Source organism: Pelodiscus sinensis, chromosome 4 (assembly GCF_049634645.1).
Source record: "Pelodiscus sinensis isolate JC-2024 chromosome 4, ASM4963464v1, whole genome shotgun sequence".
Classification (NCBI taxonomy): domain Eukaryota; kingdom Metazoa; phylum Chordata; order Testudines; family Trionychidae; genus Pelodiscus; species Pelodiscus sinensis.
The window spans coordinates 29,826,296-29,850,080 of NC_134714.1; the positions used below are offsets into that span (position 1 = coordinate 29,826,296).

The 23,785-nt window shown below is 44.3% G+C and overlaps 1 protein-coding gene across 2 annotated transcripts in view; it reads left to right on the plus strand.

The window, feature by feature from the left end:
• Positions 1–23,785, plus strand: part of BTBD7 (BTB domain containing 7) — a 111,349-nt gene that overhangs the window by 78,047 nt on the left and 9,517 nt on the right. For both annotated transcript variants that reach the window (XM_075926680.1, XM_014578873.3), the window contains exons 4-8: positions 6,256–6,464; positions 12,164–12,239; positions 20,541–20,701; positions 21,096–21,239; positions 23,225–23,414. In XM_075926680.1, the coding sequence (XP_075782795.1) occupies positions 6,256–6,464; positions 12,164–12,239; positions 20,541–20,701; positions 21,096–21,239; positions 23,225–23,414 (780 nt within the window). The remainder of the gene's footprint in view (positions 1–6,255; positions 6,465–12,163; positions 12,240–20,540; positions 20,702–21,095; positions 21,240–23,224; positions 23,415–23,785) is intronic.

Sequence of the window (23,785 nt, forward strand, 5' to 3'; positions counted from 1 at the left end):
GAACTCACTGCCCTACGTGAGATGAGATTTCTGTTAGGGATGTAAAATCCCATTTAATCAGTTGACTGGTTAAACGATATGTTTAACTGCTTAAACAGGGCAGGTTGCTCTGGCCAGGTCAGACCCACTGTGGGTGGGAGCTGGCCCGGCAGGGCTGAAGCAGCCCCTTACCTGTGTCATATGGGGGGAGGCTGCCCCAAGCCACCAGTTAATTGGTAACATCTCCCGATAAGGGTAATGCTAAGTGGATAACCACTGACAATCCCTAACTGTGTCTTCTGGTGCACTTGTTGTCTAAGAGGGACACCTCTCCAAGTTTGGATTTTTGCTGCCTTCAGGTTTGCATACTCCACTGACTCCAGTGGCATTGCTTTTTGAACGAGGCTCCAACTTGTCCTCTGCATAAGACAACTTGGTACATGTGGTCTGCCATTCCCTTGCTGTCAGCATGACTACTTTAAGAGTTCCCCCAACCCTATGGCGCTATCCTCCCTTGCCCCAACACAGGAGCCATTGGCATCTGTGAGGGCACAGGGGCATGAGGGGAATGGGGACAGAGGGTGGTAAGGGGGTGGGTATCAGGGAAAAAGAGAGTAAAGGAGGCAGGGGCAGTGAGGGAAGGGGTATGTACCAGGAGGGTGCAGGTGCCAAGTGATTCTGGGGGTGAAGCAGAAGGGCAGACACCTGCAGGGAAGGGACCAGCACCAGAGGAGAGAGGCAGAGCAGGTGTGTAGAGGGAGGTTTTAGGAGAGGGGATGAGGAGGGGTAGCTCACACGATCAGAGTGGGGCTACTGGAGGAGTGGGCACAGGGCAAAGAGAAGGGCTGGTGGAGGGGGGCAGGTCTCAGGAAGGCTGAGGGCAGTGAGAAGACCAGGAGTCAGGACAGCAGAGGGTGAGGGGTTGGGGGGCAGCAGGCACCAGGGGAGCTGATGGAGCAAGGGGAGGAGACATGGCAGCAGAGAGAAAAGGTAAAGGTTTATAAGATATTTATTAATTACCTGGGTGATATTTATTAATAACTTATTAGTAATTACTGTTCTTATTCTTTTTAGGAATTTATGCCATTAAAAAAACACTTTTTGTCGGGGAGGTGGCGAGTCCCTTTTTTGTCTGGCGAGTAGGGTTTTCCATAATTTGTCCATCCCTGGACAAATTAAATTACTACTTTTAAAAAGCTCTGGCTCTTCTTCGAGTGATGTCCACATGGGTGCTCCATGGTAGGTGTCACGCTCCTCCCGGCGCTGCAGATCGGAATCTTCAATAGCAGTAGTCAGCCGGACTGCGCATGCGCGGTCAGTGTCTTGAAGTGTTCGTGCCCTTTCTCTCGTACGCGTGGTCTAACTCCCGCCAGTTCCTTCATTGCTGCCCTCGGTCACAGAAGAAGCAAGCTCTTCTAGCTGTTGATCACAAAATTAAGAATTCTGTCAGTTTACTGTTCGTGTACATAGTTCATAGTTCTTATCATAATACTTGGTTATAGTTTATCATAAACAAAAAATGTTAATTGATGAAGCAATTATGGAGTCTGCTGAGGAAATATGGCAGACTCCAGCCTCTGCACCCCTTACAAACAAGAAGGCTGACAAAAAATATTTTGTTCTAAGGGTTCAGCGTTTTTATTCTCAGACCTGCAACTGAATTCTCTGGTCATAGATGCAGCCCAGCGGAGGGCAAAAACTCCACAGTATAAGAATGTTGCAGTGGAGAAAGATAGTAAGTGTGTGGACCTTTTTGGCAGGAAGGTGTATTCTTCTTCGACACTTTTGTTATGCATTTGCAACTATGCAGCACTGCTGTTGAATTGTGACTTCGACAACTATACTAAAATCACGGTACTGATGGAACATTTGCCCAGTGCAAAAAGGCCCATTTTAAAATCCATCGTCCAGGAGGGATACGCCTCTGCCAGAATTGGGCTGCAAATTTCATTGCATGTGGTGGACGCAGCAGCTCATTCCACAGCCACCACTATAGTTATGAGGAGGTGGTCCTGGCTTCAGAATGCTGGAGTTCCACGGGAGCGTCAGACTAACGTGGAGGATCTCCCATTCGACAAACAAAAGTTGTTTGCTGAAAAAACAGATGAGGTCCTCCACTCAAGCAAGGACTCAAGGACCACTCTCCAAACCCTGAGGATGTACATGGACCCATTCCCCCGCAAGAAATACATGCCCTTCCCAAGACGTTATGACTTCTCGCAGCCAAGATACCACCAGTGAATTAGACAAAGACCCCAAAAGGGGTGTGCCCAAAACAACCCTCTCCCCCTCTACTCAGCCTTCTAAGTAGAACGTTTGACACCCTGATCAAGGGCTCGCAAACCCCTGCACCACACGCCAACCCAATCCTGTAGTTGCCATTTTCCATCACTTGCTCAAACCTTTTTATCAACATTGGTCCAGCATCACTACCGAATGTTGGGTTCTAGAGATCGTTTTGACAGTTTACACCATCCTTTTCACGTCAATAACCCCAACCTCTTCACCTTCTCACGAACACCATTTTCAACAAGAAGTCCACTGCCTCCTTACCATCGGAGCAGTGGAGAGGGTGCTGTGTGAGTTCAAAGGCAGAGGCTTCTATTCCAATTACTTCCTCACCGAGAAAAAACCGCAAGTTGGAGACCCATAGTTGATCTTCAGAAACTCAACCATTACCTGTAAAAGCAGTGTTTCAAAATGATGTGTCAACTATAATTCCAGTGCTAGCCCTTTACCTTCAGGATGCATATTTTCATATGACGATCCACCCTGCCCACAGAAGGTTTCTTCACTTCGTGGTCAGGGAAGACCACTTCCAATTTCGAGTTCTACCCTTTACTCTCCTCAGCACCCAGAGTTTTCTCCAAAATGTTTGCGGTGGTAGCTGCGCAGCTCCGCCAACAGTAATTTTTCTTCTTATGGCCTATCTCAACTGCCTTTTGAAGGGTCCAACCAAAGCCAAAGCCTCCCACGTGGTTGTGATGGTGAGAGAGACATTCAAATCTGTAGGTTTGATCATAAACTATCAGAAATCAACCCTAGAGCCAACTCAAAACCTAGAATTTATAGGAGCACATTTGGACTCCACAATGGTGAGAGCCTACTTACCTATACAGAGGTACCAGGCCATACAAGATGTGATTGCAATACTTACCTTAAGCCCTATGGTCTCTGTCCTCATGTGCCTACAGCTCATGTGCCATATGGCAGCCACAACATAGTTGGTCCATCATGCAAGGCTGCATTTTCAGTGCCTGCAACAATGGCTGGCGTCGGTGTATGTTCCCACAAGGCACCACATTTGCAAATGAATCACTCCAACATCTTCTGTGATATCTTCCCTACAGTGGTGGACCAGTCCACACAGTCTCCTCACAGGAGTCCCATTTCACCAGCCTCAACTGTCTGTTCGGATCACCATGGATGCCTGTCTGATGGGCTGGGGCGCGCATATGAGCGATCTGTCCATTCAAGGACAAGGGACACCACGGGAGGCATCCCTTCATATCAACATCCTGGAACTCAGGGCTGTCCTCAATGCCTGAAAACAAAACACACATCTCCGGTACCATGACCAGAATCCTCACCGACAATATCGCCACAATGTACCACATCAACCACCAGGGGACCCAATCCTGTTCCTGTTGCAGAGGCCATTCGCATCTGGAACTGGTGTATCTGCAACAATGTTCCCGACATGAAGCTATGAGTGTAACTAGCAATACCACAGCAGATGCATTAAGCAGACAATTTGCACCAGATCACAAATGATCGCTCCGGGAAGATGTTCTCTGGCACATCTTTCAGTCTCTGGGGTTTCCCACAAATAGATCTGTTTGCGTCCCACCTCCCCAAACTACTGACCCAGAACCACGGAACATTCCACCCACAGCCTCACATTCTCCACTTGACAGCATGGCTCCTCGCTGGTTCTCCAATACAGAGAACCTCTGCTCCTCTCCGGTCAAACAAATCCTAATACACAGCAGGAGGGACACAACAAAAACAACCTACATGCATAAATGACACAGATTCGTTGCCTGGTTTCCTAACAAATGGGTAGCTCCGTATAGGGTACTTCTCAATGAAATCCTCGAATACATCCTATTCTTACACCACCATGGGTTCACCATAGTATCCCTAAAAGTGCATCTGGTGGCTATTACTGCCTTCCACCAGCCTGTGGATGGCACATCTGTTTTCTCGCCCCCTACCACCAAGTGCTTCCTTAAAGAGTTAACGAACCTCAGCCCTCCCCAAAGGCCTCCGCCACCTTTGTGGGACTTGGACCTAGTTCTGGACACCCTCACTAACCCACCTTTGGAGCCATTGGCAACAGTATCTCTGCCAATGATTACAATGAAGGTTATTTTTCTTTTGGTAATTACTTCAGCCCGCAGGGTCAGTGAACTGGCGGCCCTGATGGCAGTACCACCATACGCTGTTTTTAACAAGCACCATGTAATATTACAGCCACACCCAGCTTTCATTCCTAAGATCTGTTCTCAGTTTTATATTAACTAACCCATCATTCTTCTGGTATCTTTTCCCTAAGCCTCATACCTTCCTTCAAGAGACATTTCTGCGTACCCTCAACATGCCCAGAGCACTAACTATTTACATTTAGAGGACTCAGGACTTCAGTCAGTCCCAATGCCTTCTGGTATTTCTCATGGATCGCTCTAAAGGACATTTACTATCCTCTCAGTGCATCTCAAATCTCGTAATGGCCTTCACTGAGAGATGTGACACTATCCACAACAAACCACTTCTGACAACACTGAGGCCTCATTCCAGCAGGGCCATATCTGCGTCCATAGCATTTCTCAAGGGAGTTCCTCTTTCAGACATCTGCTGATCGGCCACGTGGTCTTATAATGCCACCTTTATGAACCATCATGCTATACTACATCATTGAGCCACAGATTCAGCAGTGGCCTCGACGGTGCTTTCCACAGTCATTAGACCATGACTCCAAGACCCGCTGTCAAAGGGTTCTTGACCACTGCTACAAAGTCACCTACTGTGGAGCACCCACAGGGACATCATTCAAAGAAGACGACAAAGTTACTCATCTTGTGCAGTAACAATGGTTCTTCGAGATGTGTGTCTATGGGTGCTCCACTACCTGCCCTCCTCCCCTCTTCGGAGTCTCTGTTGATAATTGTCTGTTTCAGATACTCGGGCGTGCGAGAGAGAGCGCAAACGCTGCAAGACACTGACCGCACATGCGTGGTCCAGCTGAATACTGCTGTTGAAGACTCCAAGCTGAGGTGCTGGGACAAGCCCGACACCTACAGTGGAGTACCCATGGGGACACACATCTTGAAGAACCATTGTTACTGCACAAGGTAACTTCGTCTTCTGAGCATATGACATGTGCATAAGCCTCAGTGAAACAAACAGGGATCGAATATCTCAAAGAATCTCCAGTTGCAAGTAATACTCTTTCTATTAGAATAGACAAGCAGATTATCAAATCTGATTGTGTGTATGAAAATTTTGAAAGAGTTATACATTTTTTTTAAATGTTCTCAGAACTCAGTAGTGTGTCCCTTCCTAATGTTTGTCTAAGACAGTGGTCCCCAACCTTTTCAGGTTGTCGGGTGCTGGGGGCGTGGCCGTTCGCCCGCCGCGCGCCCGGGGGCGGCGCTCCCCCTGCCAAGCGCCGCGCGCCATGTGCCCGGGGCCGGCGCTCCCCCTGCCAAGCGCCGCGCGCCATGTGCCCGGGGCCAGGCCAGCCCTGAGCACCTGGCGGGCGCATTCAAATGCCCCTGCGGGCGCCATGGCGCCCGTGGGCACCGTGTTGGGGACCACGGGTCTAAGGTTTCTCTAGTTTGTAGATTTTTTTCAGTGATGGATGCTAAGGATGTTAAAATGCTGTTAAAAAGGTAACTGTGTAACACTAAAAATCATAACGGTTACATGGTTATATGTGCTGTGAGCTTTGCAGTAGAAAACTTAAATAAGCTTTATACTGCAGAGCCCCCAGTGAGGCTTCCCCGGGAGTGGGGCCGGCAGACCTGCTGGAGTGGGGAGCCAGCGTGTAACCTGTGGAAGGAGGGGACGCTGGTGGACCCTGCAGGGCTAAAGCAATCCCCTGCTCAGGGCAGGTGGGGAGCAGCTCCAGCTTCTAGTGGTTAACTGTTGAGGCTGAGGCTTGATGAATAAGCCTTAATTGGAGCCATATAAGTCGCTAGGAAACATGTACCTAAATCTGTACCTAAGTGTGAAACTGCATCTAGTAGCGGTGATGTTGTTTTGTTTTTGTAGGTTGTGAAGATATTATTGCTGAGAGCATCTCACTAGACACTTTAATTGCCATTCTCAAGTGGAGTTCTCAGCCATATGGCTCCAAGTGGGTACACCGCCAAGCATTACATTTCCTCTGTGAGGAATTTACCCACGTCATGACTTCAGATGTCTTTTATGAACTGAGCAAGGAGCACCTGCTGACTGCTATCCAGTCTGACTATTTACAGGTAAATGTTTAATCTCCTATCATTCAAAATGTAACTAATTATGTTTTGGAGCTGTATTAAACATTTAATAGAGACATTAAAAGTGAACAAAATCTTAAATCTTCTTAACTGCAAAGAATAGGTATTAATATTGTAATTCATTTTGTTTGCAATATAAAGCTTTTTCTCTTTCACATGTACATAAAAACAGAGGAAGTGATTAAGGAAGGTACTCTGTTTTCTTGTCTTACAACCCAACCTAAACTGGCCGAATAAAGTATTGCTTCAAACCTGATGAATAGTCTAGAACAGTGTTTCTTAAATTTTTTGAGGCCACGGAACACCAAACAATATTTTTTTAATGCGGTACACCTATGAAAGTGTTACTTCTTAGTTTTTGTCTTTTTTTGTTTGATTACAATCAAAGAGGAGGTCGCGGCACACCTGTGAGTTGTTCACGGCACACCAGTGTTCCGTGGAACATACTTTAAGAAACACTGGTCTAGAAACAGTTTCAAATTATTCTGAATGAAACTGTCCTAGGTTTAAATTTTCCTTGTTTGTTAGGTTTTTATGGCAATTGTGTGATCTCATTTTTGCTGCTTTAATGTATAAAGTATGTAAAAATGTTTTGGTTTGTGTTTAAACAAATTGCTTAGTTTTTACCTTCTAAATGTTAATAATTGTAGCAACCTTCCACAAGGATATATGCTGTTTGCTCATAAATCTATCTTGAAAGGGCAGAAGTACTGAAAATTTACTGATGGCCTTTCTCTGAAGTATTTTAGTGATCTAAATTAAACAGAAACTAATGAAAATTGATTTGAAGAGCCTTACTAAAAATCTCCTTCCACTCTTCAGTTCTTGTGACCTAGCTGTTTCGCTTGTTTTTCACTTATCAGGTTCTGTGTCACATGGAATGCTGTGAACTTGTAATGAACTATTGACTTCTTTCAACAAATGGAAAAAATTGTTCTGGGTGGCATAGGTCATCATCTCTTTCCTCTCCAGATCTCACATGTAAACAGCTAAGATTAGAGACTCGGGCTAACCTTTATTTTTGTATTGTTCACGTATCTGAGTTTTCTGTTTCCTCTCAAAGTAGTTCAATTTGCAGTGTGTCTGAATGTATAACTATATCTAGAATCTAAAAGATGTAAGCGCCATTGTATGGCAGTGAAACTCAGTTTCATTCACTGCATTGCATTCAGCCTCTGTATTCTTCCTTCCTGTCCTACTTACAGATTCTGCTGATTGAAGACAAAGCTCTTCACAATTTCATAGTGAAATTGAAATTTCTATGCTTGTAGATGCATAGAATAACTTCGGTAACTTCTATGGCTCGATAAAAGTTAATTTTTCATCTTAATTTATTGGCATTTTCTCATCTTCCCAGACTGCTTGTTCTTGCTTGTTGTTGTTTGGACTTCTGGCATCCTAGAAATAGACAATAGGCGAAGAGTAATGGCTATATACACCACTTGGGTGATCCATGAGCAGCAGCTGGTTTGGTATCTTTGACTTGTTTTTTTTATCAAAAAAATGCCAATTTGTCAAAACTAAGACTTTTTGTAGGAACATATTGGTTTCAGTAAGAAGATTTCTCATGTTTAGGATGGAATTTGAGAGCGAGTGAGAGTGACACTAAATTCAGATTAGGGATGTAATAGTGTAGTTGATTAACTGATAAGCAAACGCTTATAGGTTAATCCTATAGACTACACACGTTTCTCGCCCCCCCCCCCCCAATAAATTTTTTAGCGGGCTGGTCAGCAGCCTGGCTCAGTCCTGGCTTGCAATGGGTCCGGGACCTACCCCTGCTGCAGCTCTGCATTTAAAGTGTATTAGGGGCTATGCTGGCAGGCAGCCTGGCTCAGTTCTGGCTCATGCCAGATACCTGCCCCAGACAGTGGCTGCTGCCACCCCGGACTGCTGCCTCTGTATCAGAGGCAGCAGCATGGGGCAACAGGCAGCCGGTCTGCGAGGGGAGCTGGTTTTTAAACTGGCTTCTCTCGCAGACCAGCTCCTGTCTAGCACACCACACTGCTGCCTTTGATACAGAGGAAGCAGCAAGGAGTGGAAGGGGATTCCTCAGAAGTGGGACCAGAGCGTGCTGGCTGCTGGCTCTGCCTTCGGGAACTACAGAGTAGTCGAGTAACCGATAAGAATTAATGAGGTTACTCAACTATTCAATTAACCATTATTTAACATCTTAGTTCAGATTAGGGATGTTACAGTACAGCCGATTAACCAGTAAGCAAAAGCTTATAGGTTAATGCTATAGACAACACACATTCCCTCCCTACCCCTTTACCCCTTGCCAGTACATTTTTTAGCAGGGTGGCCGGCAGCCCAGCTCAGTCCCAACTTGCACTGGGTCCTGGACCTACCCCTGCTGCAGTTCTGCATTTAAAGTGTATTAGGAGCCAGGTGGGCAGGCATTCTGGCTCATGCCAGGTCCAGGAGCTCAGACCCCTCCCCCCCCAGACAGGGGCTGTCCAGGGACTATAGTCTAGTCGACTAACCAATAAGAATTCATGAGGTTAATCAATTAACCTTTATTTAACATCCCTAGTTCAGATAGCTCTATGAATTAGGCAAAGCATGGACTTGAACTTAAGTCTTCCACGTGAGAGTTGAGTGTCCAAATCACCAGGCTAGTAGCTATTCTAGAGTATTTCATGTTTGTGTGTTTAAATGTTGAAATGTATTCTGATGTGGAACAAACATTTTGGAATCTTTTTTTTTCCTCTCATTAAATAGAATTCTTGATTACTGCCAGCCCTAGTTAATAGTTTGTCGCAACTGGGAGCAAACCATATATTTTCTCTGAGTCTGGGCTTAGTACTGCACCTCAGGAAGAACTCTCCACAATTCTCTCTCCAGGCCACAGACACAGTAGTTTCCAAGTCTCCCTTTTTACCAGAATTTTCACATGGCATTTAACTAATGTTTCAGTTTCTTCAGTAGCTTCAGGGTATTCCTCAAAACTACAAAACAGAACAAAAAGCAAAATAAAGTGTTTTGGCTTTGAGGACGGTTTGAAGGAAAGCGGCTCTTCTCCCACTCCCCAGCCTCAGAAATAACAGATGGAGACTACAGGCCAAAGGAATCCAGCTCCTACTTGGAGTATAGGCAAGAGCCACACCACCAGATTCGAAGAGGCCACAGTGAAACCAGCCTCCACTAGGCATTGTGCCAAATCTCAGAGTTTGGGAGTGTACTACATCAGAGAAGGGGGCTTGAGATAATCCAAGAACTATATGTATTAGAACTCCCTCATTGCTCTAGAGACAAACTAAATTAAAATAAACCAACATGAATAAGATCTTTGTTTGCATCAAATTATGCATATTGCAATATTCCATTCTCCTGTGCATTGTAACGGTAGCACCAGTTCCATGGAGTCACAAATATTTTGGTAAGGTAACAATGGCATGCAGCCCATTTAAGATTTCTGGTCTTGGGTCTACAGGGAGATATGTTTCAAATGGAAATGCTAAAATGGGGCTTTCCAGAATTTCACAATATGAAAATACACCTCTTGGAAACTTGTGAGTATGAGATTGGGAGAGTCACTCAGATATATTTTGACTACTGCTACAACAAGCATTTTCATATGGTAACTTTGCATGATTGTTCACAAATGCCATATCATCCCTTCGACTTAAAGGTATTTGTTTACCTCTGACTGGCTTCTCATCATGTTATGCAGGGTCCGATAGCCATCACAGTGTCTCTAGAAACATGACTTTGAATGAACAAGTAGAAGGGCCAGTTGCAGCCCTTGCAAAATTTGGTCCCTCCTCCCCCGACCATCTTTATTTCAAAAGAGAGAACACAGTATCTGATTTGCCAAAAGTTAACATACGCCTTCTGAAATAATCTGACTCAGCTTCTGAGATGGTGGGTCTTGTGTAAACACCCCCACACAATTTTTGCTTTGTTTTCAACCATGAATTGCAGCAAATCAGTATATAAAGATGTTGGTCCAGATTCAGTTCTATAATCTCCTACTGAATGAGTACATAATCTCATCTCTTAATATTATTTAATAGTTACCTGATGTTAGGTCCAGAGAATCTGGTCATGATTACAGGTCCCAGATTGCATGTAGAAACATATCTGAACTCTCATGACTTCAGGGGGCTTGGAAGCCCCAGGAGAAGACACGGAATATAACCTCTTTCATGCTGTTGACCATCATGCTCAATCCTTCATTTCCGGCAGATAATTCTTCATACACTTGGGGCATGTTTTGAAAGACAGAAAATCTTCATCACTTCTTGGAGAAACAGCTTTGCTTATGTCCTAGCCTTGCTCGCTCTGTTCCTCAGGGTTCTACATCAAAAAGGAAAGCTAAGGTCAGCTAGCTCAGCAAGACAAACCAAGTGCTGTCACCATCTAGCCTGTCTATGTATCCAGTGCTGCCTACCCTATCAGTTCAGAAGCTGAGAGGAACTATGGTCACTTTTTTTAAAATTATAAGTATTCTACTGGCATCTGAGAGGAAATTCACAAATTAAGTCTATATGTATCACATGAAGTTTATATATTGATATTATAAGAAACAGACATATAGACAAAGGCAGCTGAAGCAAAGGATATTCCAGTGCTTTTAAAAGATGCTCTTTCTGCCAGACTCTCTGGTACAGCAACATCTTTGGTCTTGACAAATCACAGATGTTGTTGGGCCATAGAAGTTCAACCTCTGTTTCTTCACACAATACACAGTCAACCTGTCAAACTCCTTGCAAGAGGATGTTGTAAAGATTAGGACTTTAACAAGGTTCAAAAAAAAGCTAGATAAATTTATGGAGGATAGGTCCATCGATGCTTATTAGCCAGGATGGGTAGGAATGGTGTCCCTGTGCTTTTTTTGCTCAACAAGTTTGTGCCTGGAGTACCAGTACCTTTTTTATTTAAAAAAAAAAAAAAAAAAAAAAAAAAGCACTGGGTGTCCCTAACCTCTATTTTGTCAGAGGCTGGGAATGGGTGACAAGGGAGGGATCACTTGATTGCCCATTCTATTTGTTCCCTCTCAGGCACCTTGCAGTGGCCACTGTCAGAAGACAGGATACTGGGCTAGATGGATCATTGGTCTGACCCAGTATGGCTGTTCATATGTCATTAGATGTCTCCCCCAATGTATTGCGGTGATAATGTAGATCTTTAGATCCTACTATTTTTAAAAAGAGGCAGATTATTTTTCTGCCAACTTGCAAAAATACCAGCCAGGTGGTAACTCTTAATGCTGAAAAGAAAATGGTGGAACAAATGACATAGGTTAGTTTTACAACTTTTTATAAATAGAAAGAATTTATTTAAAATGGAGATGTTTTTTAAATCTAGAAACAATCAATAGTTTGAGGACTTTTTGGAGGGTTTTTTTTTTTTTAAATTAATGATCACTTTCTAGATTAGATATTTACACCAGATTCTTTGAAAATTGTTTTGTATTGGGAAACTTATATTGTGTAGCTGAACATAAAGCTAGACTTTCCTATTCTATCTATCTGTTCCTTAATTTAGATACCAGTTTTACTATGAGTACTCAAAGCAACAGTGGTGCAGTAGAATGAAGGCTAATGTGAATATGCTTTTGTTGAGAGGTGACTTGACTCAAGTTTTTCGTTTGAGAAATTTTTATTTTCAGTGGTTACCATACAACACATTGTTAATAAACTAAGTATGCATTATGTTTTATTTCTATATTATAGGCAAGTGAACAAGATATTCTTAAGTATCTTGTTAAATGGGGAGAGCATCAGTTGATGAAAAGAATAGCAGACCGAGGTAAGATCCTTGTTTTTAAAGAATAAACTTGGTAGAGGAATGGAGAACCTATCTCAAACTGATAGTTTTTAGTTCATGAAAACATGTAGTCTGACTATACACTATGAGCAAAGGAGTGCTGAACAGAAAGATGCACTATACTGGGAATTTGTTTTCAGTAAAATATCAGCAGTAGCAAATATGATTCTAGAAATAGCCAAAAGCATAATCATTCTGGATATTAGAGACACAAGATAGGTGAGGTAATATTGTTTATTGTATAATTTACAGGGCTCGACAAATCCGCTTATCTAGTCGCCCATGGCAGGTAGATTTCAGCTGGTTGCCCCATTCACCGGCGGTTCACGCATGCGCAGTGCGGGGCTGGCGAGTGGCTTTTGCTGGGATGGTCGAGCCCTGATAATTTGTATTAGTTTTTGCTGGGGAAAGACAAGCTTTGCACTTACACAGAGCTCTTCCTCAAGTCTTGGGAAAGGTACTCAGAGACTGTCTCTAGAGTCAATTGGGTGATAAAGCTTTTGTCATTCACAGATGCTTAAACCTCTCACCCACGAAATAGGACAAAAGTTTTGCTGTGGCAAGTATTAGTGTAAATAGTGCTTTACACTGCCTGACTTTTAGCAACATGACTGTGTCCACACACTCATGTCACTAAAAACTGTGTAGTGTAGATATACCCAGAGTGTTAACAGCTATTCAAACGGGGAGATCCATCCTGCATACATGCCTATACTCCACCTTTGTCCGTAATTCTTTTGAGACTCTGAGGATTGTAACCATGATGCCCTGTGCATTACTATTGCTGTAGCTGTGGTCCTAGCTGCTGTGTAGGCCACATCCACTGCAGCTTGGAGAGCTGTTTTTGCTATGGATTGGTCCTCTTTAATCACGGATTGGAGAGGAGATCTCTTGTTTTCAGGAAGGTCTTGTAAGAGGTCCGGGGCCACCTGGCCACTGTCAGCCCCACTGCCAGGGCCAGTTATGTTCCCAGGAGGGGTTTCATGGGAATCTCTGGCCTGGGACCTGCATGGCCACCACCTGGCCCTACTTCCACTGGGATTCCCCGGCCGGGGAAGAGGTTCCTCGGCTGACTCCTGGCCCAGCCGACACCCCGGGTTCTTCTTCAAGAGGCGTCCCTGGGGGCGCTCCACATTAGGTGCTGAGCATCCCAGCGCCTCTCGACAGATTTTTCTTAGCAGTGCATTGGGGCCATGCATGCGCAGTGCACATGAGCCTCCCCCGGTGCCATCGCACATACACCCCCACCACCCCAGTTCCTTTCTGCCATCCCTGGCTTCAGACAGAACTCTTCAGTGCTCTCACAACAGACTTCTCTCAGTTTATTTCCTTCAATAGTTGTTTAGAATTAGTTCTACCTTCACAGTCCCTGTTACCTGTTAGTTCTATTACTTCTTAGAGTTAGTTATATTTAAAAAAAAAAAAGACGTCAGCAGTCTCGAACTGCTCTCTCTGAATAATACCGTGGCATGGGCTCACACGGTTTCAAACGCTGTGCGCTCTGCAAGGATGCAATGCCAGCATCCGATGGGCACAATAAATGTGTAAAGTGCCTGGGGCAGTCACACTGTCAGGAAGACTGCCAGCACTGCACTAAGCTGAAAATGCGAACGCGCAAGGATAGGGAGCAGCGCCTTAAAATGATCCCCACAGACAAGGGCAAACAAAATACCTCTGACCCGGGCTCAGGTCAGAGTGATATATCTAAAAGGGATAGTCGCCTAAGCCCGCAAGGGCAAGCTGTATGGCTCAGCACACCTTAAAGCTGATAGCAAGAAGCCAGACCGCTCAGTCATTAACCGCATGAGCACGTTTGACCGCCCAGGTACTTCGGGTGAGCACCGAAAGGGCTCAAAAAATGCAAAAAAAGCTTCCATTACAGAGGCAACAGGCCACCCAGTGCCTGCCTCTCACACCGCGCTGCCTGACACAGCACCCACTGCCCTCCCACCTGCCTTAGGAGCACTTCCTGCTTCCTCAACAAGCAGGGTGTGGCGCGCTCGCCACCCTATGCAAGGAGGCCATGCGTCTCTGGCACCTGTGTGTCACGCACAATATCACGCCTCAGGCGGAGTACCTCCCTGGGTGCAAAAACCTACTTACAGACACACTGAGCAGATCCTTTGGAGTCCACGAATGGTCGCTCAAGGACTCTGTCCTCAGTCAGGTTTTCCGCAGGTGGGGCTATCCCCACCTAGACCTGTTTGTCTCGGCACGCAATGCCAAGTGCAGGAACTACTGTTCCCTGCTGGGGCTGGGGAAATTCTCCAAGGGAGACGCCCTAACGACCACGTGGCCAAAGGGCGTTCTCTATGCTTTTCCCCCATTTCCACTAATTTCCAGGGTATTGACCAGAGCGAGATCTGTCAGGTCCTCGATCATCCTCATAGCCCCCAGGTGGCCCAGACAGTTCTGGTTCCCCATCCTGGTGGACGTGCTGACCCAAGACCCTACAGCACTCCTTCCAGTTCGGGATCTGTTAACCCAACCTTGGGACGGGGGGATAATGGTTCACCCAGATCTCTGGTCTCTTCACCCAACGGCCTGGTTTATCCGTGGTTGAACCAACCAGAAAGGGAATGTTCCCGACAAGTACAGATGGTGCTCCTTAGCAGCAGGAAGCCCTCTACTAGACGGTCGTACGCTGCCAAATGGCGGCACTTCTCGTCTTGGGCGTCCCGGAGAGGAGTACACCCGTCTTCGGCCCCTATTCCAACTATTCTCGACTATCTCTTTCAACTCCGTTCTAGTGGCCTGTCCTTTTCTTCTGTTAAAGTCCATGTGGCATCTCTCTCCGCCGTCCATTTTGGTACGGCAGGAGCCTCTCTTTTTTCTAACCAGGTGGTTAAAAGGTTTCTTACTGGTTTGGAGAAATTGTACCCCTCGGTGAGGGCTCCATACCCTGCCTGGAACCTCAACCTGGTCCTTCACAGGCTTATGGCCCCTCCTTTCGAGCCATTGGCTTCGTGTTCATTGAAGCACCTTTCATTGAAGGTTGTTTTCATAGTAGCCATTACATCTGCTAGAAGGGTATCAGAGCTAAGGGCGCTGACTATAGAACCGCCCTACCTTGTTTTTTCGCATGATAACGTAAGGCTACGGCCTCATCTGGCCTTCCTCCCGAAGGTGGTTTCTCCTTTTCACCTGTCTCAGGAGATTTATCTACCGGTGTTCTTCCCTAAACCACACGCCTCCCCTAAGGAGCGCGTTCTACACTCCCTGGATGCCAAGCGCGCGCTGGCATTCTATATTGACCGAACCAAGCCCTTCCGTAAATCCCAACAATTGTTCGTTGCGTTTGGGGATAGGGGGAAAGGTTCACCTATTTCTGCGCAAAGGTTATCAAGATAGGTGGTGCAATGTATAGCAGAGTGTTATCAACTGGCTGGTAAAACCCCACCCAGGGTGAAGGCACACTCTACCAGGGCGCAGGCGTCCTCGGTAGCCTTTGGTGCCCAAGTACCAATCACAGAAATTTGCAGGGCAGCCACCTGGTCTTCCCTTCACACGTTTGCAACACACTATGCGCTACCTCAGCAGGCCAGGGAGGATGCAAGGGTGGGCTCTGCAGTCCTCGAATCTGTGATGTAAATATGTAAATATATAGATCTGGTTGTCTTTGTTCTGGGTTGGTGACTTGTCACTGTTTAATTGTTCAAATCTGTTTATTGTTCACCTTCCTTTATGACTCTGGTGCTATGACTGTTCTTACCCCTCCTCCATGGGGTTAGCTTGGTAGTCACCTACTTCAAATGGACATGAGCAACCACTCAAAGGAGAAAAGAACAGTTACTTACCTGTAACTGTTGTTCTTCGAGATGTGTTGCTCATGTCCATTCGACTCCCACCCTACCTCCCCTTCGTCGGAGTATCTGTCAAGAAGGAACTGAGGTGGGGCAGCGCTGGCAGGGGTACTTATGCCCCGCCATGGCGGCGCCACTCCAGGGGGCGCCCCGCCGGTGCTACGGGTACCGCTAGGGAAAACGCTCCAGAAGACGTGGTGCACGCGGTGCGCACACCTACTTCGAATGGACATGAGCAACACATCTTGAAGAACAACAGTTACAGGTAAGTAACCGTTCTTTTCTCCAATCTTGACTTCTGCATCTCTACTGAATTTAAATGCAATCTCAGGCACAGAGGAGGCAGTCCTACCACCTATCTCTCATAGCACAGATGACATTTCCACGTTCCAAGATCTATTCAGAAGAGTTGCTAATGACTTAATATATCTATGGAGGAAGTTCAGGTTTCTCCACATGAACTCACCAACATCCTCCAGTGCAACTCAACAACAAAAATTGCACTCCCTATCAATCCAGCCATTCTGGAGCCCACTAAAATCCTGTGGCAAACACCTGCATCCATCCCATCAACATGCAGAAAGGCAAATTGAAAATACTGTGTTCCCCCACAGGGTTCCCAATATCTCTTTAAACACCCTCCGCCCAACTCACTTATAGTAGATGCTGCACAGCAGAGAAACAAACAACAAAATCAATCCACCCCATCTGAAAATGACAATAGATGTTTGAATTCCTTTGGCAAGAAGGTTTATGCCTTGGCCACACTCCAGATGAAGGTAGCAAACTATGCTGCTTTACTCAGTAAATATGATTTTAATAACTACACAAAAATAAATAATTTTATTGAAGATATCCCTGATGACAAAAAGCACAGTTTAAGATCTTGTCTCCAAAGGTCAGAAAATATCGTGACTAGCCCTGCAAGCTGCACTTGTTGCAGCAGATACAACTATGAGGACTATGGCAACAGCTGTGACCATGAGATGAGCCTCCTAGTTTAATTCTTCTGCCTTTCCCTGCCAAGTCCAACCATTGGTGGAAGATCTTCTGTTTGAAGAGGAAAAGCTCTTTTGGCAAAGACCAATGAGTTGCTCCAGTTGATGAAGGATTCCAGAGCCATATTGCGGTCACTCTGTATCCAAACATCTATGATGAGACCAAGACAATACAAGTACCAACCATATCAGAGATCAAGGTATACCCACAATTCATTTATCAATAACAGAGGCAAGACCATGCTCCATACCACCAGAGGAGGCGGAACAGGCAACACAGATGTTGTCCTCAGAATAACCTGAATCGTTCGTCCCAACCCAACAAGCAAATTTGAAACAGTTGAGAGATTGAAAACCACACCTTTTCCCCAGAGCTTGAAATTGGTTCCAAACAATTCCGTTTTCGTTTATTGCCATTCCTACCAAATTGGGAAGCTATTACCTCTGATAAGTGGGTAATTCAAACTCTCTCCTTTTTATGAGATGTCTCCAAGGTTGGGTCCAACTCAAATACAAACCACATGTCCATCATATGACCTAAATGCTCACAGTACCACATACAGTGAAAGCATCCCTACATTGGGGGACAAAATCTGTCCAACCTCTGCATAGGCATCCCTTTTTGAGGCCTGGATCCCACTGTAGTTATCACTACAGATGCATCCCTTACGGGATGGGGTACTCACATGGAAGGTCGAACAGCACATGGTCTATGGTCCCTGGCAGACCGCATTCTTCACATCAGTGCCCTCAAACTCAGGGCAATTCAGCTGGCGTGCCAAGAACTACTTCCCCATGTCACAGGGATTCATGTGAGAATATATACAGACAACACGGCATGCCTTTTTTAATATAAACAGGCAAGGCAGGCCTCAATCACGGACTCTGCTTGGAATCCATAGCGCTTTGGAATTGGTGTCTAGCCCGAGACATCCGCATATCCTCTTGTCACCTCCCTGGGGTTCTCAGTTTGATAGCAGATGCCCTCAGTAGAGCCCTGCTACAAGAACACAAATGGGAACTCAATTGTGTGCTCCACGACATATTCAACCAATGGAGCTTCCCAGATATAGACTTATTTGCCACCACAACCAACAAAAAATGCCCACGCTGTTGCTCCAGGGTAGGCATGGGGAAACAGTCCCTTGGGGATGCTCTTATTATAACTTGGAATGCACCCCTGCTTTACGCCTTTCCCTCGTTTCCTCTCCTCAACAGAGTCCTTATAAAAACTCTGACGGTCAAAGCAAAAATCATCCTCATTGTGCCCTTCTGGCCTCGACAAATGTGGTTTCCCCTCCTATCAGGGTTCACCAAGCAGCCATTACAACCTTCCACGTACCAGACAACACAGTCTTCGCACACGCAATAACCAAGTGATTTCTGAAAGGTCTGCAGGCTCTATACCCAGAGGTGGTACCCCCTCGAGAACCATGGGACTTAAACTAAGCATTAACAACACTCACAAAGCCGCCATTTGAACCAATGGCGACATGCTCCCTACACCACTTATCTTTAAAGACGGTATTCCTGGTAGCAATAACCTCAGCCCATAGGGTGAGCATGGTGGCCCTCATGGCGGAACCACCTTTCGTGATCTTTTTTTAAAGATAAGATCACGATGCAGCCACATCCTAAATTCCTACCTAAGGTGCGCTCCTCTTTCCACATGAATCAGTTGCTCTACTTACTAGTATTTTTTCCAGAACCTCATACTAACGCATTTGAAGCTCAGATGCTCACCTTAGATGTCAGAAGGGCTCTCTTCTTCTACATCAACAGAACCAAATCTTTCAGATCCTCTTCACAACATTTTGTGTCTATCGCAGATCATAGTAAAGGAAAACAAATTTCATCACAGATATGATCACATTGGATTTCAGAATGCATCACTACTTGTTATTCGCTAAATGACTTACCTCCACCATTTCCAATCTGGGCATGCTCCACAAAAGCGGTTGCCACATCCATCACTTACCTGAGAAAAATTCCACTGCACGACATATGTGCAGCAGCTACGTGGTCTTCAGAGATCACTTTTGCAAAACATTACGCACTTGTTTCGGGACCTCTTCAGCATACTAAACTAGCAAAAGCTGTATTACAAACAGCATTCTTACCTGATCTGAAGTCCCTATCTCCATAAACATATTGCTTTGTAGTTACCTAATGTGGAGCATCCCCAGGGACGCCTCTCGAAGAAGAAAAGGAGGTTACTCACCTTCCTGTAACTGATGTTCTTAGAGATGAGCGTCCTTGAGGGTGCTCCACTACTCTCCCTTTCTCCCCTCTACTTTGGAATACCTTAATGGTAACCTCTATAACACCTTCTCTATCTGGAACCCAGCAAAGAATGAACGGAAGGGGGGAGAGGGTGCTGCGCACACACAATGGCACAGGAGAAGGCTCGCGCGCACCGTGAGGCCCCCAATGCACTGCTAAGAAAAATCCATAGAGAGGCGCTGGGACACTCAGCAGCTCATGTGGCGCACCCCCAGGGATGCTCATCTCAAAGATCGTCAGTTACAGGAAGTAACCTCCTTTTCCGTGGCCAGGACCAAGGCACCCCACCTAACCCCAAGTCCTGCTGACACTGGGGGTTCACTAGCCTGGCTAGGGCTCCTCTGCTGCTACCTTACCCAGCCGCTGCTGGCCCAGCCATGGCTCCCCACCTCTGCGTTCTTCTGGCTGGCTCCTGCTACTGGCCTTTGGTCTTGCCAGGCCACAGATGTTGCCAAACCAGAGTGTCCCAGATTTGGGAGGTCCAACCTGTAGTAAAATGTTTTATAGCTGAAGCAGACATAATAGGCTTGATGCAGAAATTACTTGATGGGTTATGTGACCAGTTCTGAATAGCAGACTAGATTAAAAGTCCGTGAAAATAGTTTGGTCTCTTTTGGAAACCACTGTGGGAAGGAAAAGAATCCACAGAAGAATCTTGACCTACTAGTGAATAGAAACTATTTCACTAGGAGGGTAGTGAAGCACTGGAATGGGTTACCTAGGGAAGCAGTGGAGTCTCCATCCCTAGAGGGGCTTAAGTTTAGGCTTGACAAAGCCCTGGCTGGGTTGATTTAGTTGGGATTGGTCCTGCCTAGAGCAGTTGGCTGGACTTGATGACCTTCTGAGGTCTCTTCCAGCTCTATGGTTCTATGATACCAACAGTTGGGGATGAAAAGAATTTTTTGTTGCTGCAGGAGCATGGTTTTGCAAGGGCCTGAGAAATATCTATACATCATTCTGACATCTTAAACAGTAACAAGCCAAATAGAAAATATTTGGGGGAAATGGAGTTTGGGCAGGTAACTTGCATCCATAGGAACCAGACTGAGTTGTGTTGGTTCATTTTGTGAAAAACAATGGTTCCTTCACTGTGTCTCTGTTGCAGGAAAGAAAAGAAAATCTCCTTATAAAGGTAGAACTTTTTTGGTTAAAAATGTTTATGTAGGTAGACACTGTATATTTATTATTTCTTTCCACAGAGCCCAATTTACTGAGTGGTACTGCCCACAGTGTGAACAAACGAGGTGTAAAGAGGCGAGATCTTGACATTGAAGAACTGAGAGAGATCCTGTCTTCTCTTTTACCTGTTGTCCGCATTGAGCACATTTTACCTATGAACAGTGAAATATTGAATGATGCTGTAAGTCTTTTCCCACACCTTACTATCTACCTTTCAGAAACACAGATCTTGCCTGTGGGACTTTATACGTGAAGTAGTGCAGAAATAAATCCTGGGTTATTTTACATTTTTGAGACAAACATTAAATGTTACCCATCAGAATATTTATAAACTTTTGTTATTGATAATTATAATGAAAATAGTGTTTTGATGCAAGTTTTATGCAAAATTAAATTTGGAATGGCTGGTGAATTTTGAACTCCGATGGCTATTACTTGTTTTAATAAAAAAAAGCTTTTGAATTCCTCAGGGAGCTTAGCTCTACCTATTCAGAGTACCTTCTTGCTGTTTACATTACTAATATTTTAGTAACCAAATTTTAATGTATTCAGTTTAAAAATTCTGTCTCTTACAGATGAAAAGAGGCCTCATTAGCACCCCTCCTTCAGACATGCTACCAACAGCAGAAGGTGGAAAGTCAAATGCGTGGTTACGGCAAAAAAATGCTGGGATATATGTTAGGCCACGACTGTTCTCACCATATGTAGAGGAGGCAAAGGTAATCACTGATAAGTGGTCATAACTAAACTGGTATTAACAAGAAATTGTCTAGACAGAAAGTTTCAGTATATCTTGTATTGTTTGCATGTTCTAGTCTAAAATACTAACACTGTCAGTTTATCAAGTCTTAAAGGTATGATCATCAGATCCAAATCTACAGTTTGTCAGAAGAATGTTGGCATCTTTTCATGCCAGGATTTCCTGAAATCAGAATATTTTGAGGAGTCTCTTTTATTTTCATGAAATTCTGAGTGAAGACCTGCCTGACTAGTTGACAAGAGAGCTGAGAGCCTAGAAGTTCTGGGTTTTACCATGCAGAAAATAGCAATTGCATTTTGTGAAGAATTTTGAAGTTTTTGGTTTTCATTCCAAATGTGAGTGAAATAAAGCCACATTTTAAAACTTCAAATCTTCTGTGATGGGGTAGGAGTGTGATGCAATTTGGCAATACTAACTCACAAAGTGGTGCCTTTTGTGGACCGTTGTTGCACATAAAGTAGCCAAGATTTATGCCAAGAACTGGTTTGACTTCAACATTGCCCAAGTTTGGACGCAGAAGGGCAGTGTGAAGTCAGCTTTTCTAATCTCTTCCCCCAACCTCCCTCTGCTGCCCATGCTCTTGTGCATCTGAAGATCAAGTTTCTGTACTCAGAAGAAGAATCCATAAATGTGAGATTTTCACAGTGTGTGTGTGTGTGGGGGGGGGGGGGGTTGAAGAAAGATTCCTAATTTGTTTTTCATTGGATCAAACTAAAGAAACTCTTAACATTTAAATCCCTTTTGCTACCATTAAGGTGCTATTTTGCTAATATTAATGGGAATTTATTCCTCCACGTTTTAGCTCTCGCCTAAAGTAAAAATGGAGCTGGCAAAAGTTACTCAAAAGAACTCTTAGACATTTGTACTAAAAGATCCATCCTCTAGTTTGTGTGTTAGACTTACAATTTTTAAATGGTATTTTTTAAAACATTGATGCATACAGCATCAAGAAAAGGTATTGGCTAAAAAGTTAACCATGATAAATCCTGGATTGTAACTTCTATTTAGTGTAATAACTTAAAAAAATCTGTAATCTTAGCACTCTGCATGAAGGCGCATCACCAGAGTGCATTACCAGAGTCTTAAGGGAAAACAAGATGATGCATTCTCTAAATGTATTTGTCTAGAATCTAGGTTATGAGTGTGTTTGCTTGGTTAAAATCAATCTTAAGTATTTAATTTTATATGTGAAAAATTGATTCACTTGAACATTTTATTTTTGACCCTTGATGCATACATACTCAATTTGCATCTAGTGATTGTATGTTAATTCATATACCCAGTTGGTATTGTGATGTATAAAAGTCACATATTTCCAGTTTCAGCTGATTCTTATACCTTTCTTAATATTTCAATACTTAAATTACCTTCCTGCTCATGTAAAAGAATCAATTTAGAATTAAATGAGAACTTTAATCAAATTGTCTATGAATATCCCCTTTTATCATCAGTTGAGAAGTTTTAGGGAAACAGGTTTCTTTTCTAGGAAAGGTGCATAGTGGTTTGTCTTAAGAGTTAGGAGTCAGGAAATATGGATAATATTCCTGCATCTTTCTCAGACTGATTGTGACCTTGGGTGAGGTGGGGGGGGGGGGGGAGAGAATTGACTTACGTTCTTTAATATATAAAATTAAGAGAATATATTTCTAACCTCATCTGTTGGGTGCTGGATCTTAATTAATGATTGCAAAGTACTGTGAGATGATTTTGAGTGGAAAATACTTTAGATAAGCCAAGTAATGTTATTCATTGGGAGCAGAAGAAATGGGTTTGCATACTGCTAAGCATTCAGTCACTGTGCTTCCTACACACTCACAGTACCTTTCATAAGGATAGATCTGCATATTTTAGGGGACAGTAGTTGGTTGTATTACGGTTACTCTTTGTGGAAAATACAACTTTGGAAAAGTCGTAGCTCTTATTATTTGACTACTGTTGTTTTAGTCGGTGCTAGATGAGATGATGGTGGAGCAAACAGACCTAGTTCGTTTGCGGATGGTTAGAATGTCCAATGTGCCAGATACCCTCTACATGGTAAACAACGCAGTGCCACAGTGCTGTCACATGATTAGTCACCAGCAAATCAGCAGTAACCAGTCCAGTCCTCCTTCAGTTGTCGCCAATGAAATCCCAGGTATGAATGCTAGCTGATCTGCAGCAAATTATTTTCTGTCCTAAGGGATTTTGTTGATGGGGGTTATTAAATTCTTGTTGTTTCCAAGAGTTTTCTCATCTGGGGGTAGTAGATGGACTGCTTATTTTAAATGATTTTCTACAAGGACTCTTGAGTTTAGAATGTGTGGGAATTTTTGAGAGTAGTAGAATTCTAATTGTGAGGAAAAGGAGCAGTGGTGGAAAAGGTGCTTGTACACAGTTAGTGCAGAAGCACTTGTAACCATAGTATCTCACCAATATGATAACTAGAAGTATCTACTCTCATGAGCTGTTCATAACTGATAGCATTCAGACATGTCCCCAAGAGCAGAAGGCAGAAACATTGCTATC